Below are 12,472 nucleotides of genomic sequence, written 5' to 3'. Positions count from 1 at the left end.
ACCATTTGTGAGAAAGTACCGTGCCTTTTAAGTACCGCAGGAGCGCTTTCATAGCGGAACCCGCTGATGTTCGCGTAGGCCAGTTTCCAAGGATCTTGCTTTCTTTCATTGGGCACTTGTCCAGTTTGTCTATGGTGGCTGACAGGACTGCTCTTTGTGGGTTGAAACGAGAGCTACGAATACAGGATACAGGCAGGATAATTTTGTGCGGGCGCGAGCGTGGAGTTGTAAGAAGGAACTAAATGGTGCGATGGACATACTAATACCCGACAAAATTATGTTTTCACACCTTGATTCCTGATCGCCACTGGAGTAACAGAAAATAAACGGCTCTGAAGTGTTCTTGCAAAAAAAAAAAAATGGAGGCAGCACATACTTCTGCGGGGTATATGCCAACGAGCGCTTGCAAAACTGCATGACCCGCGACAAGCGGTGAGCAGGTACAAAAAAATTAACTAAACGTAGATTTCCATTTAACGCATCACGAAGCGCAAGAACGTTGATGATGACAATGATGATTTTGATGATAATGATAATCTACCAGACACAGTATCCACATCAGGTGATGGGCCAAGAATCGGCAGGTGGTTCTCACAGATAACGACTTCCAGAAAATGAACTTGAAAAGGTAAAACTGTGGAGAAAAGAGTAGCATCTGGTTGAGAACGTGTCGCGAGGAATTCCACGCCTTCTTTTTAACTTCTCATTCCACTGAAAAAGTCATCCTAATGGTAAAGAAAGAACTAAGGCAGTACGTGCGTTCAATCAACAAATAAATAAACCCATTGCGTTCTTCAATGATTGCGCTGAGAGGCGCACTGCTTTCGTCGACGGCTGATCGGCCTTCGCTAGCCCGCATCACCGGCCGGGAGATGGAAAAAGAAATGAAAGACCCGCGCTCGAGAGGTTTCGCTGGCCAGCAGCAACACACAACAGCGGCGGCCGCAAACGGCGGCGCTGCGTTGAAAGGAAGAGAGATTGCAAAGCTCGCCATAGATGCGCGATGACGATGGCTGGAAGAGAACAATGCGCCGCCGCAAAGCTAGCTGCTACGGCGCGTGTGTTTTCGGAGCCCGCAGAACAAAGGCACGTTGGGCATCGGCGGCTGCGAGGAGCGGGTGGCGGTGTTGGGAGGATGGAGAGAAGGCGCCTGTAGGACAGGGAGTACAGGGAGGGACGAAGGACGGGACGCGAGGAAAGACGAGATGAAAGAGAGAGAGAGTGCGTGTGTGTGTGTATGTGTGTGTATGTAGACGAGAAGGAGGAGAAGAAAGTGAGGCGAGGCGAGGCACAGCTGCGCATGCGCAGAAGGGTGCGACAGACCCCAGGCTCATTGCTCGGCGGCGGCGGCGGGCCCGTGTCTGCACCGCCGCTGCCGCGGATAGGGAAGGAGCGATGGAAAACAACGGGGCACTCCGTGGAAGATGAAAAGGGTCCTAATCAGGTTAGGGCTCCGAGATCTCTCGGCGCCCGAGTTCTCTGCTCTTAGTCATACGCGCCATCACGAGGAAAGAAGGGACAGTGGGAAGGCAGGGAAGAGAGAGAGAGATAGAGAATGCGTGGCGTTCTCGACCTCCCTACTCCTCCTCCTCCTCCTCTACCACCACAGCCTCTGTTGCTGCTCTGCGGCTTCGGCACGCCAGCCAGCAAGCAAGTAAGCAGCACGCTCTCCCGCTCGGCACGAGCTCGGAGACGAGCGTCTGCGCGTGTGTGTATGTGCTTGCACTAGCCAAGCCCACCAGTCGACACGATGTTCGGCCTCGTATGTCGTGGTGGCAGTGCTAGGGGCTGATGCCGCTGCTGCTGCTTTTTTCCACTGTTGTCTACATCTCTGGGCGAGTAGACCGGGTACGGGGAGCGTTACATCTCCTCCTCCGGCCTCCTCTCCCTCGACCAAGTGCCTAGTGTATTCCCAACGAGCAGGGCTATGTACGCACGGGAATGGATCGCTTGGGCGAAAAGTAAAGATAAAGAAAAAAAACCTTCCACGCCGTCATACTATGGATGGAACACTCGGCCAGATTGTCCAGGCGGCTACTTGGGGGCTGCCCTAACCATAGCGGCATTGTCCCTAGAACCAAGCGCGAGGCAATGTCGTGGCATGCTTATAAGTGAACGTGTGAGTATTATGGCATTCTTCAGAACAAATTAATAAATCAATCGAGCGAGTGGGAAATCGGCTTATCAGATGTGATTTCATCTCGCAAGGCTTGCGTGAGCCCTTCGGTATTTTTCTTCTAGGTCGAGAATCGCATCAAACGTATATGTGATGTGACCTCACACTGCTGGGCGCTATTAGTGTTCAGAAAGCTTGTTCAGCTCTTGAAGTTTTGTTCTTTTGAGCGAAGGTAACTTGACATAGTAGCCGCAAGAAAGCTCCAACGATTGACACGAAGCATAAAAAGATGTTGCATATTAAGTTATTTTTGCTTTTCTAGATTACTTCGCGTGTACTGTAGAACTCTCATATGGCCGTTTTCTTTCTTTTCGCAATAGCAAATTCCTGTATCACCACTGCCATTATAATACAAAGAGAACATAACAAAGTAGCAAAAAGCAATTGTGTATTGTGATGGAATTGTCGATGAAGGAGAACCACTTAAAAAACGACACAAATCTTACAGGCAAAACCGAGCACAGAAGCAGCTCCCTACTAAGGGAGAAAAAAACCCAGCACGAATGGTTATATAGATTAGAAGTCTTGTTACATTTTTAGCTCCTAGAAATGATCCCAGAGAAAATATTGAAAAGGAAAGATTATGTAGCTTAAGTACACGTTCGATATAGCGTGTTTTGTTTGTTTTTTCTTTTTTTTACGAATTTAGGAACTTGAGTCAAATAGTGTCATAAAAAAAAGGAAATAAGATCTTCAACGTGAACAAAACATCAATTTTCTAACAAACCGGATTCCGTGATGTATAAGATAACAGCAATAGAATATGACTTTTCGCGGATACGCCCCAACCGACGCAGGAAATGAGACAATAGGACTCGAGAATATGGAAACACCTTTTGACTGCGGGAAGGCTCCAAGTAAGCGCCGTCTCCCTAGCAAAAACCCATGGCACTCAAGAAGCGCTTTAACGTTGCTGAGGCATTGCAAAAGCTGCACAGAGCAGAAGGTGAGAGAGTAGCTAGCTCTGTCAGGGTAGAATGTAGCCTCCATGAGTTGCAGTACTCGTGTCGACTACAATCATCTTCCTCGCGCTGTTCACAGCATGAATCGCAAGCAACACTCACGACGGAAACGCCGCACCGACGCTTGCGTGACCTCTTCAGGGACTGTCCAGTTTTCGCTGAACAGCGCAAGTCTGAGCTGGTGGAAGTGAAACTTTTGCCAGGACTGCATCACACCCCCAACCAGCAAAAGCTCGAAGGTGGCGCTGGTGCTCTCGAAGTGCGTCCAGGAAGAGGGGATTCCTGCTGCGAGAACCCCTGTGCTGGACCGCTTCTCCAATCCTCAAAGAACAACTTCCTTTACTCAATCAGGCCACGAGCGATCCTCACCAGAACACACGATTGTGCTCGCGGAAAGAAGAACGAAGCGCATTCATGAATGCGCTTGGTCAGCTTTAATTTCTTGCATGATTTAAATATCTTAGCATTTGCTTGCGATTGTATTGCTTATTATGTGTTTTAGACATTTTTACGCTATTATTCCTCCTGCATCTATCTGCTTTATACGCGTTGGCGCATGTGGACTTGCACTATGGCTGCTCCCTTCTGTAACGCCGCATTCAACTTGAAGGTATGCAAGTTTAAACACACACAAAAAAAATTCTTGCTTCTCGCAGTCTTCACAGCACGGATCTAGCAACAACAGTCTTCATTTGTCAGCGTCGTCTTCCGTTCTTTGCTTTCTAGTCCGCGTCTCGCACGCGGATTGTGATGAACGGGCCCGAGTCAACACTGGGCTGAAACTTGCCGAGGAGGATGGCCGCAACATTCTTGTAACAATGCGAGCATCAGAGTGTTAAGCTGTGTAGGGTCGTGCGTTTCCGACCCCGATGGTTCCTGTGCTCGACGCCTCCACTGCAGGTCCCGCTATCGACCGCCTCTACGATAGCTGCTCCTGCCGGCTCCCTGGAAGCCCTCGCTGCGAACCACCGCTCAGGCGGTCGAAGACGCTCACCCACCTTGCTTCGTTGGATGATATTTTTTTTTCATTCTCTCATCCTCTGTCTGTGCACGATCCCAGCTTTTCCTTTGACGTAGTGAAAAAAAGAATGCTTTTCTCTCTCTCAGGGGGGTTTTGTTTTTTCTTCACGTATGAACCTGCGCATAATTTGTCGCTATGCATGTCAGTGTCAGTTTTCTATAAAAAAGAGGAAGGAAAACGCTAGAGAAATGTGCGTACCGTACGCTGCAAGAAGGGCTTTAACGTTTGACACGCTCTTGAATAAAGCAACGGAAATCTCCTTCCCTTCGTCTTCATATTGAAATTTCATACTGCGCATTTTATCTGCGCTCGCAAGTGAGTATACAGCCAGAACAAGGCCCGAGATTGATCGATAGAACGAGCCGGGAGAACAGCATAAATGTGTCAGGTACACTTCAAATGACCATATGCCGTATTTTATTCTAATAAATGGAGGCGCTTTTAAACAGGTTTAAGATATCGTCGCCCATACGATGAACTTAATATACCCGCGAACTCAGATCGGAAATAATGAGACTGCAGTCCCAGTTGAAGAATGATAACATTTGGAGAAAATGGCAACCGGCTATAGAAGCTTCATCTATAATAATATCGCTTGCTTCATTCATTCATTCATTCATTCATTCATTCATTCATTCATTCATTCATTCATTCATTCATTCATTCATTCGATCGATCTATTGATTGATTGATTGATTGATTGATTGATTGATTGATTGATTGATTGATTGATTGATTGATTGATTGATTGTAAAGCAGCGTCAGACTTCAGTAGTTGGATAGGTTTTGTGAATGTGTTTAGGTGGAACCCAGCAGGACTACGAACTGAAACGTGAATGCCTGCCAATCTAGCTGCAACTTCCTACGATTTTTCTGCTATGAAAAATTCTGCCTGTCCCGAGATTCAGACTCACAAAATTTTGTAAGATTATTAGTTTGAAGGCGACTGTGAACGGGTTACGTACTCGGTCTTCGGCGCACCGTACAGAGTAAGAATTGTGTTCTCAGTTTCGTCGGAGCGCACAAGGAGTGCACGTTTAACTTGTGGTCTCGGCGCTTCCGGCAGGTGTCCGAAACCGAGTTGCCGGTGAAGTCATCAACGGAGTGAGGTCTTATTTGATATTGTTATCAAATACTTTATCTTAAGTGGCACTGTATCAAGGCAGCGTGTTTGGCGATACCGTTACCAAGATTTCTGTGGTAATAAGTCAAAAACCATGCTTTGTCATGCTGATTCTGCTAGACGTGGCGGAAACACATGTTTATGTGAGTGTTGCTACGCTTGAGATGCAAGAAAACTCACTCTTCAAGATGAGTTGTCAAATGCCCACACCTATGATTCATGGTTGGAGGCACCTCCGGCTTTTTCTCATCTCTACGTCACAAAAAAATGAGCTTTCCCGCGAACGCTACATTTTGTTCTAGATTTTTAGAGTATATATAGTGTGTGTTCTTGGGACACGATAGTCGCAATCTGACTAGAAAGATCACAGTGAGTGCAGTATAAGTTCGCAAGGGTGTTCATACACTTCATATGCGACGCAAGTTTCGATACAGTCTCTGGTATTTGTGCCATTAAAGTAGATTAAACTTAGAGGCACTTTTCCCAAAGATGAAGACAAAGTACTGAGCGTATCGCGCATAGTTCGGCGTTACTGCGTTAGCTCGACTAAGGCTGCTTAAACCGGAAATTCAACCATCGCCGCAAACATTGCCTGTCACTTACACAGTGACAGATTGTGCCCAATTGAATTCGGTGCGAAAGCGGCGTAGTGTTGTTGCTTAAATGTCTACGTATATCGCAATAATCGCCTTCTCGGAACATAATGTTTGCGTAACTTCCGCAAGGAATGCCAAGGAGTGCGCATACGGCAGGATAATTTTTTTTTCTGACTCAACTCACCCCCAGGAGCGCTAGCCGAAGAATCAAATTCTCCTAACATTATTTCGTGCCATAAAAAAGACTCGTGTACCATGCGGTATCAAGAGCTCGGCATCCGCCAGCAAGAAAGGCGATAGAGATCACGAGGTTACTTTCTCAGTCCGCCATCTTGAAAAAAAAGTATTTCTTGCGCTCGAGTACGGTCTCTGTTAAGAAGAAAAATACGAGACCCGCTGTCCACGGAGGCGTGACCGTCACGCTACGAACACGGTCTGTGCTGAAGCGCGCCCATTGTCCAAGCACCCCGCTGGTGAATCTGCTGCTGTTGTTGTCTTTGCACTGAGGCATTCGCGGATCCGAGGCACTACGCAATTTCTAAAGGCCTCGTAGGGAATTGTTATAAACGGTGGCCCTCGTTTTATTCTTGTCAGTCGGACTCTTTGTTTAAAGGGAGCACAAGGCGGAATAATATGAATGATGCTGTGGCTTGAGATGTGTGTTGTATATGTACGTTGTCATATGTTTTCGTGTACGTGGTTTGCGTGTGCATGCGTGCGTGTTTGTTTGTGTCTGTGCAAGTAAACATAACGCGGTAGAACAGAATGAAAGCGTGCCAAAGTAGCAGAATTAAAAGCACTGTCACTCTGAATCAACATTTCATACCTTTACAAATGATTCTGCTAGTGAAAGGCGCTTCATACATTAACCTGAGTTGCGTATATATAACTATAAGAAGAGCATAAGTACCTGTTTATAGGAGGTTTAGAGAGTTCTTCCTGAATGTACTATGACTAACGATGCGAAACCTATGCCACTCTTGGAACGACAGAGTGTTTAAACTTTGCTTTATCACCGAAACGTCCTGTGTTTTTTCTAGACTTCTTTCAAATAACTGCGGCAAATATATATTAGAACACGCTTGGGATTTAAGGACTGCGAAATCACGCTGCTGTACTGGACTTACGTGGCTAGAGCTGTGCAAAGACAGCATACCCTAAAGTCACCTCCTTGCTTCTTTTCCAACTACCATGCCGGTATAAGAAAAAAAAAATAAGATCTACACATACGCAATGGTTTCACAATGCCAGAAATCGGGGTGCTGAAAATAAAAAGCAAAAGGAAGTTTGGGGGTAAAAAATAACAGGGTTTCGCACCTTGTATGTTTTAAGCTCCTTTAAGAGAAGGGGGTGTTATGGAATGATAATTAACAGAACACATTCGCAAAGACTTTACGTACTAGTTGACTAATAGTAATAGTCAGTGCAGGGCAGCCGAGGAAGCTCAGCCTAGTGTATCGTCTATGTCTCCTTTTGCAGGTACCTATACCGGCAGGGCCCGACTTGTGTTTTTCTAGAGTACGTATGGGAAAGTATTTACCACAACTGTTTTAAAAAGAAGCCTAAACTAATAAAACGTTATCATAAAGTTCACTGCGATGTTAACAATCTAGGAATAAGTTAAGCACAATGAATACCAATAATGCAACTTTCTTATTGAATTTCCGCTGCTCAATTTATGAATTTTCAGAAAAGCATTCTGGGTCTCTGGCACCGGCTTTGAAGCCCGTTTACGTTGCGACACCTACTTCATAGCAAAGAGGTAAGTGTTAACAACATCAAACGAAACGGTTTACAATTTCTCTCGTTTACAACGAATTGCACACTTTTTCCCTTCCGAATGGCGTATGCTCAGTTCGAAACTAGCTATAGCAAGGAATATTAGACAGCAAGCATAAAAAAAGATACCTCATGCATTTCCGTACTGCCGAATTTGCTTCAATCGCATTAAAAATTTCTCGAAAATATCCAGTAGTGCTCCGATACAACGTAGCTCGGGGTCAGTAAACTTCCACATATACTGAACAGAGCTAACGAATACGACGGTAGGCAGCTGAAAGAAAAACGGAAGCTGGACGTAAAGAAAATTTGCCTTTCCTGTCGACTCTAATAACAGCCTTCTCCGCAATCGCCATGGGAACACTCCGTGCAACAGCTTCTCGCTCGCGCACCTTCTCTTGCGCGTGAATATGGAGGGACGAAATCTTCTTCGCCCGCGCTAATTGCGCTAATCACATGAGGCTCTCACCTACATTCCGCTAACCAAAAAAGATGGTGTCCATTCCAAATACTCTCTCTCTCTCTTCCTTGGCAGAGACGGTCCGCTGTGCACTAGCCTAATCGAATCAGCAACGCCGTGCCGTCTGTGTGTCGCATTGTCATAACGACCACACCGCGTCGAGATGGAGCTTTTGCTCTGTATCTCACTGCGACACGCTCAGGTAACGAAGATGTGGCGCGGTGTGCACCGCGGCGGGCGGTGATCATTGCGGTGTGTCCGCTCCTCTCTCGGTGCTGCGATCTTCTGACGACATCGTTCAGGAGAAACACGACCTACTTAAGCTACGCTGTGTCATTGTTATGGTGCGGTGTGCATTCTTGCTGTGCTCTCGAAAAAAATAGACCTCCTTCTTAACGTGGATCCGTAACGTGGAAGAGAGAAAATTTGATTATATTTGGAGAGGTGATCCTAGCAATAGGTTTGTCGTACTACCGCACGGGAAGTTGTAAGGGATGAAAGAAACGAAAAAAAACAAAACACACACACACACAAACACACACACACACACACACACACACACACACACCGGGCAACATGCGTTAACACAGAAGTTATTTCCAGAATCCCATTAAGGCATATATTCCACGAGAATGCTATAAGCGCTTTAGTGTGGATGCATGGAAAACATGGAAGAACACGAAAGAAGTTACTAACAGTAGCATGGCCAGTGAGTTTATAAGGAAATTAGACCGAGCAACGATGGATGCACTGAAGGATAAACTGGTGCAACTTAAGTGTTTCATAGGAAGGTACTAAAAAAGCTCTATAATTTTCATGAATGCAGCTCCAATTATACGTAAATACCGTATGGTAAGCACAAAGTTCAAGGCAAGAAATGGGGCCAGTGTATCTAACTGTGAACGCTTACTCAGATCGTTCTGCAGGAGGACATCGCACAGGCACCAAAGGCAAAACTACTTGCGGGAAAAAAGCGCGATTACTAAAGTAGTTCTTTATGATTACACCCTTTGTGTTATTTATCTGAATACATTGCCGATTCCACCAACGACTGTCGCAGGAAGGGCACTAATTAAACAACGTGGCACGATGCAGCCATTATGTGTGCAACACAATAAGCAATCAAGCCGTGCACAGAGCAGAGATAGCAATACCCTGACAATAAGTTAAGATGACAAGCAAAAGTAGGATAAGGATTTGATATTCACGTGTATGAGAAATAACGGCAAAGCAAAAAAATAAAGAAAAAGAACACAAGATGTGCAGTAATTTGAGGGAATAGGTAATTATTATAACGGATGAAATAGATTAGACAATGATTCGTGACGGCGACGCAGGTAAGTATTAACACCGAAGTAATGGCAAAAACTAGTCTAATAAGGAGCTACTGGTCAGAGTAGGTGGCAAGCTGTGCCACTGTTTATTTCAAGCAAGAAAAAAAAATGAAGATTTCATCATAAGGAAGATAAAATGAATAATCACAAATTTTAATAGTTGATATTTATTAGATCCTGGCGCCCCGCTAAATCAGTTTATACTTGTAGAACATTACTTATCTGTTGCTGAACAATATTATTAGCTCTATTTTCTTTCATTTGTCAGGAAAAAGTTCCACAATATTGGGAAAACATGAATGCCATGACATGTTTTTTTTTTCTGTCCGAAACAATAGCGCGTACACGTCGGCGTGACGTCACGTACGTCAAAACGTATTTCCGTATCTTTGGGGGCTGTGCTGACGCAAAAAAGGAAAGAAAATGAAAGAAGCTTTCAAAAGCAAGTTACTAGAGGTTTGCTCTTCGGTTCATTGTTCTAGAAGGCAACGTAGTCGTGTACAATGACGAGAAGTAAACTAGACCAGCGTATATGCAGTCGCCAAATCCATGATTTCACAGCGAGCTACTGCGAGCCTTGCCTCTTTTCTGGCTGACTAAACGTCCACTAGCTCACAGTAAAGGTGGTCGTGAAATGTGTATTTAGAGAAGCGCACTTTACAGTTATAGTGTAACTTGACATTCCACTCTAAGCGTGCCTCCAGATCCCCAACCGGAAATTGCTCTTTACAAGCGGTGGCAACTGGAAAATGCAGGTAGCGCAATACAGATAACCACCAAAGCAGACAATCGCAACAGACAGTCCGGTGGAGAAAGGTGGAGAGGTGGACGGTGGAGAAAGACGCGAAGCGGTGTTAAGAAGGAACGAGACAGGAAAGAGCGTCATTCGCAACTAACCTTATTAAAAGTAGACAGGTACAGCCTTTAGCGCAGGTACACAAACAGGTACGCTTTCCGTTACCCTGCGCAGCAACGAATATAATTTCCTCTCGTATGTGTTGGAATAAGCATGCATTTTGGCAATTTCATTTTTCTTTGCTTTCTGGTGTGTTTTCGGTGCGCAAGTATGTTTGCGCACGCTGGCACATTTCTAAAAAAGTGTACCTGTCTACTCTGAATGATAAGGTGAGTTGCGAGTGGCACTCTTTCCTGACCTAACTGGTCGTTTCTTCTCATGGTCTCGCGCCTTTTCCACCTAAGTATGAAGCAACTAGCCCAGCAATAGGTGCTGTCCGAGCTGCACCCCTAGGCGTTACCTCTCTGGCAAGTAATCCTGTAGTCAGTTATGCCGAATATTTTTCTGACAAAAAGGACACTCACTTTGTCCGAACCAGGATACTTGTCTCGCCGCCGCAGCCGCCGCCGCACTCCGTTCGCGGTCGGGACTCCACTCCGGCAACCGCTCAGCCCGCGCCCATGCGTCAGCTTCTGGAACAAAACGTGCGGCGTCTTTACGAATGGCGGAAGAAATCACACGTTGCTAGAATAACAGAAATAAAGACATCGCACGAACACTTCTTCGAGATTTTAGAACGAAGGAATATCTTCGGTTACGTTCAATGGCCGAGTATTTTTGCAGGCGTCGTAACGTGGTCTTTAAGACCGTCTCACCCGTTTCACTGTCGGTATTGCTGAACAGTGTGTGCACTTCCAGGCCAGCAGGCATTATTACGGTAGTGTCGCTGTCAGTTAATGAACTGTGAGCGTGGCGCAAAAGTTTGTGAGGTAATTATTTCTTGGTAGGATAATATGGGCCCGAAGTTCCTTTTATTTTTTCTTTCGTCTGTCTCAACGTCGCTCCTGCCTTCAGACTCCAGGTCGCACGATGTGCGAGTTCTTACTGTATTTGCAGCAAATGGCTTAGCTCCCACAGTTCTTCACAGGAAAAACAAAAATAAAAGCGAAAAGGGTGCCAGGCAAGGAGACAATCTTCCCAATGGTAATTAATGAATTCTTTTAAAATGTATTTAACAGTACTGATAGAGAATGTCTAAGGGTAAGTAGCAACGCGCAATCATCGCAGCAAGCTTCGGTTTGCAGATGACGTTTTCCTTTTTTTTATATTCTAGATGTAGAAGCATGAAAAGGAAGGCTACGTTAGAGCTGGCTATCCCAAAATCCCAAATTCTTTACTAAAGCAACAATAAAAAAATGAAAAACAAGAAGGAAATATCAAAAATTACTATGAGCCCACGCACTCAAGCTGGTGTCGCTATGAGCACCAGCACCGAAAGCACAGTTTAGTAATTATGTGACGGTCACCCACCACACCGGAGTGCAAAAATTCACAAAAGTGCTTTCATGTACTTATGTATGAAGACAACACGGCCGCGATATCGCCCCACTAAAACATAAGCATAGTGTAGAGGAGAGACGTAAAGTCACTCATAGGTATTCCATAAGATTATCGTCCATTAAAAATTCACGAAGAACGCTCAATGTTCAGCAACGCAGAAGAGATAGAGAGATAGAGCGAGAGAGAAGTTTTAATTATGTACTGAATATGTTAGCCTAGCTGTTTGTCTGACATGCTACTAATTAGGTAATTCGTGTTGGAGATCTTATGCAACAAGTGATTGCGTACTTGAACCGTTAAGCAATGTTCAGTAGCCTTGCAAAAAAACAGTAGCTCGCGTTTGGTAGTAAGCCGATAGAAGAAAGAGTGCGTTTACCTAAGCCCAACAGTCACAGCGGATCCGGATAATCAGAAGAAAATTTGCAGACAAATAAGAATGCGCTTATACACATATAGTGCTTCATACCATTGTGCATGTACGTTATCTTCATTCCGTGAGATCGCAAATAGAGTGCGATCTGAAGTTATGGAGAGCAGCGAATCGTTATCCTTGAAAAGTAAAGTATACAATCAGCGAATTTCCACCGGTACTAAATTATGGCAAAGAAATAACCTAGAACAAATAAACTCGAGGATGGAACAAAGGGACACACAGCGAGAGGTCAAGCGGAAAATTATAGCAGTAATGTTTACAGATAAGCAGACGTCAGTCTAAACGTATTAAA

The 12,472-nt window shown here is 45.1% G+C and overlaps 1 protein-coding gene across 1 annotated transcript in view; it reads right to left on the bottom strand.

Annotated features, from left to right (window-relative positions):
* Nucleotides 1-12,472, bottom strand: part of LOC135902509 (paired mesoderm homeobox protein 2-like) — a 92,766-nt gene that overhangs the window by 59,264 nt on the left and 21,030 nt on the right. The window contains exon 3 of the mRNA XM_070536429.1: nt 10,772-10,879. Within this exon, the coding sequence (XP_070392530.1) occupies nt 10,772-10,879 (108 nt within the window). The remainder of the gene's footprint in view (nt 1-10,771; nt 10,880-12,472) is intronic.

This window comes from Dermacentor albipictus, chromosome 3, assembly GCF_038994185.2.
Source record: "Dermacentor albipictus isolate Rhodes 1998 colony chromosome 3, USDA_Dalb.pri_finalv2, whole genome shotgun sequence".
Classification (NCBI taxonomy): Eukaryota; Metazoa; Arthropoda; class Arachnida; order Ixodida; family Ixodidae; genus Dermacentor; species Dermacentor albipictus.
This window is presented reverse-complemented; position numbering and strand designations above follow the sequence as displayed.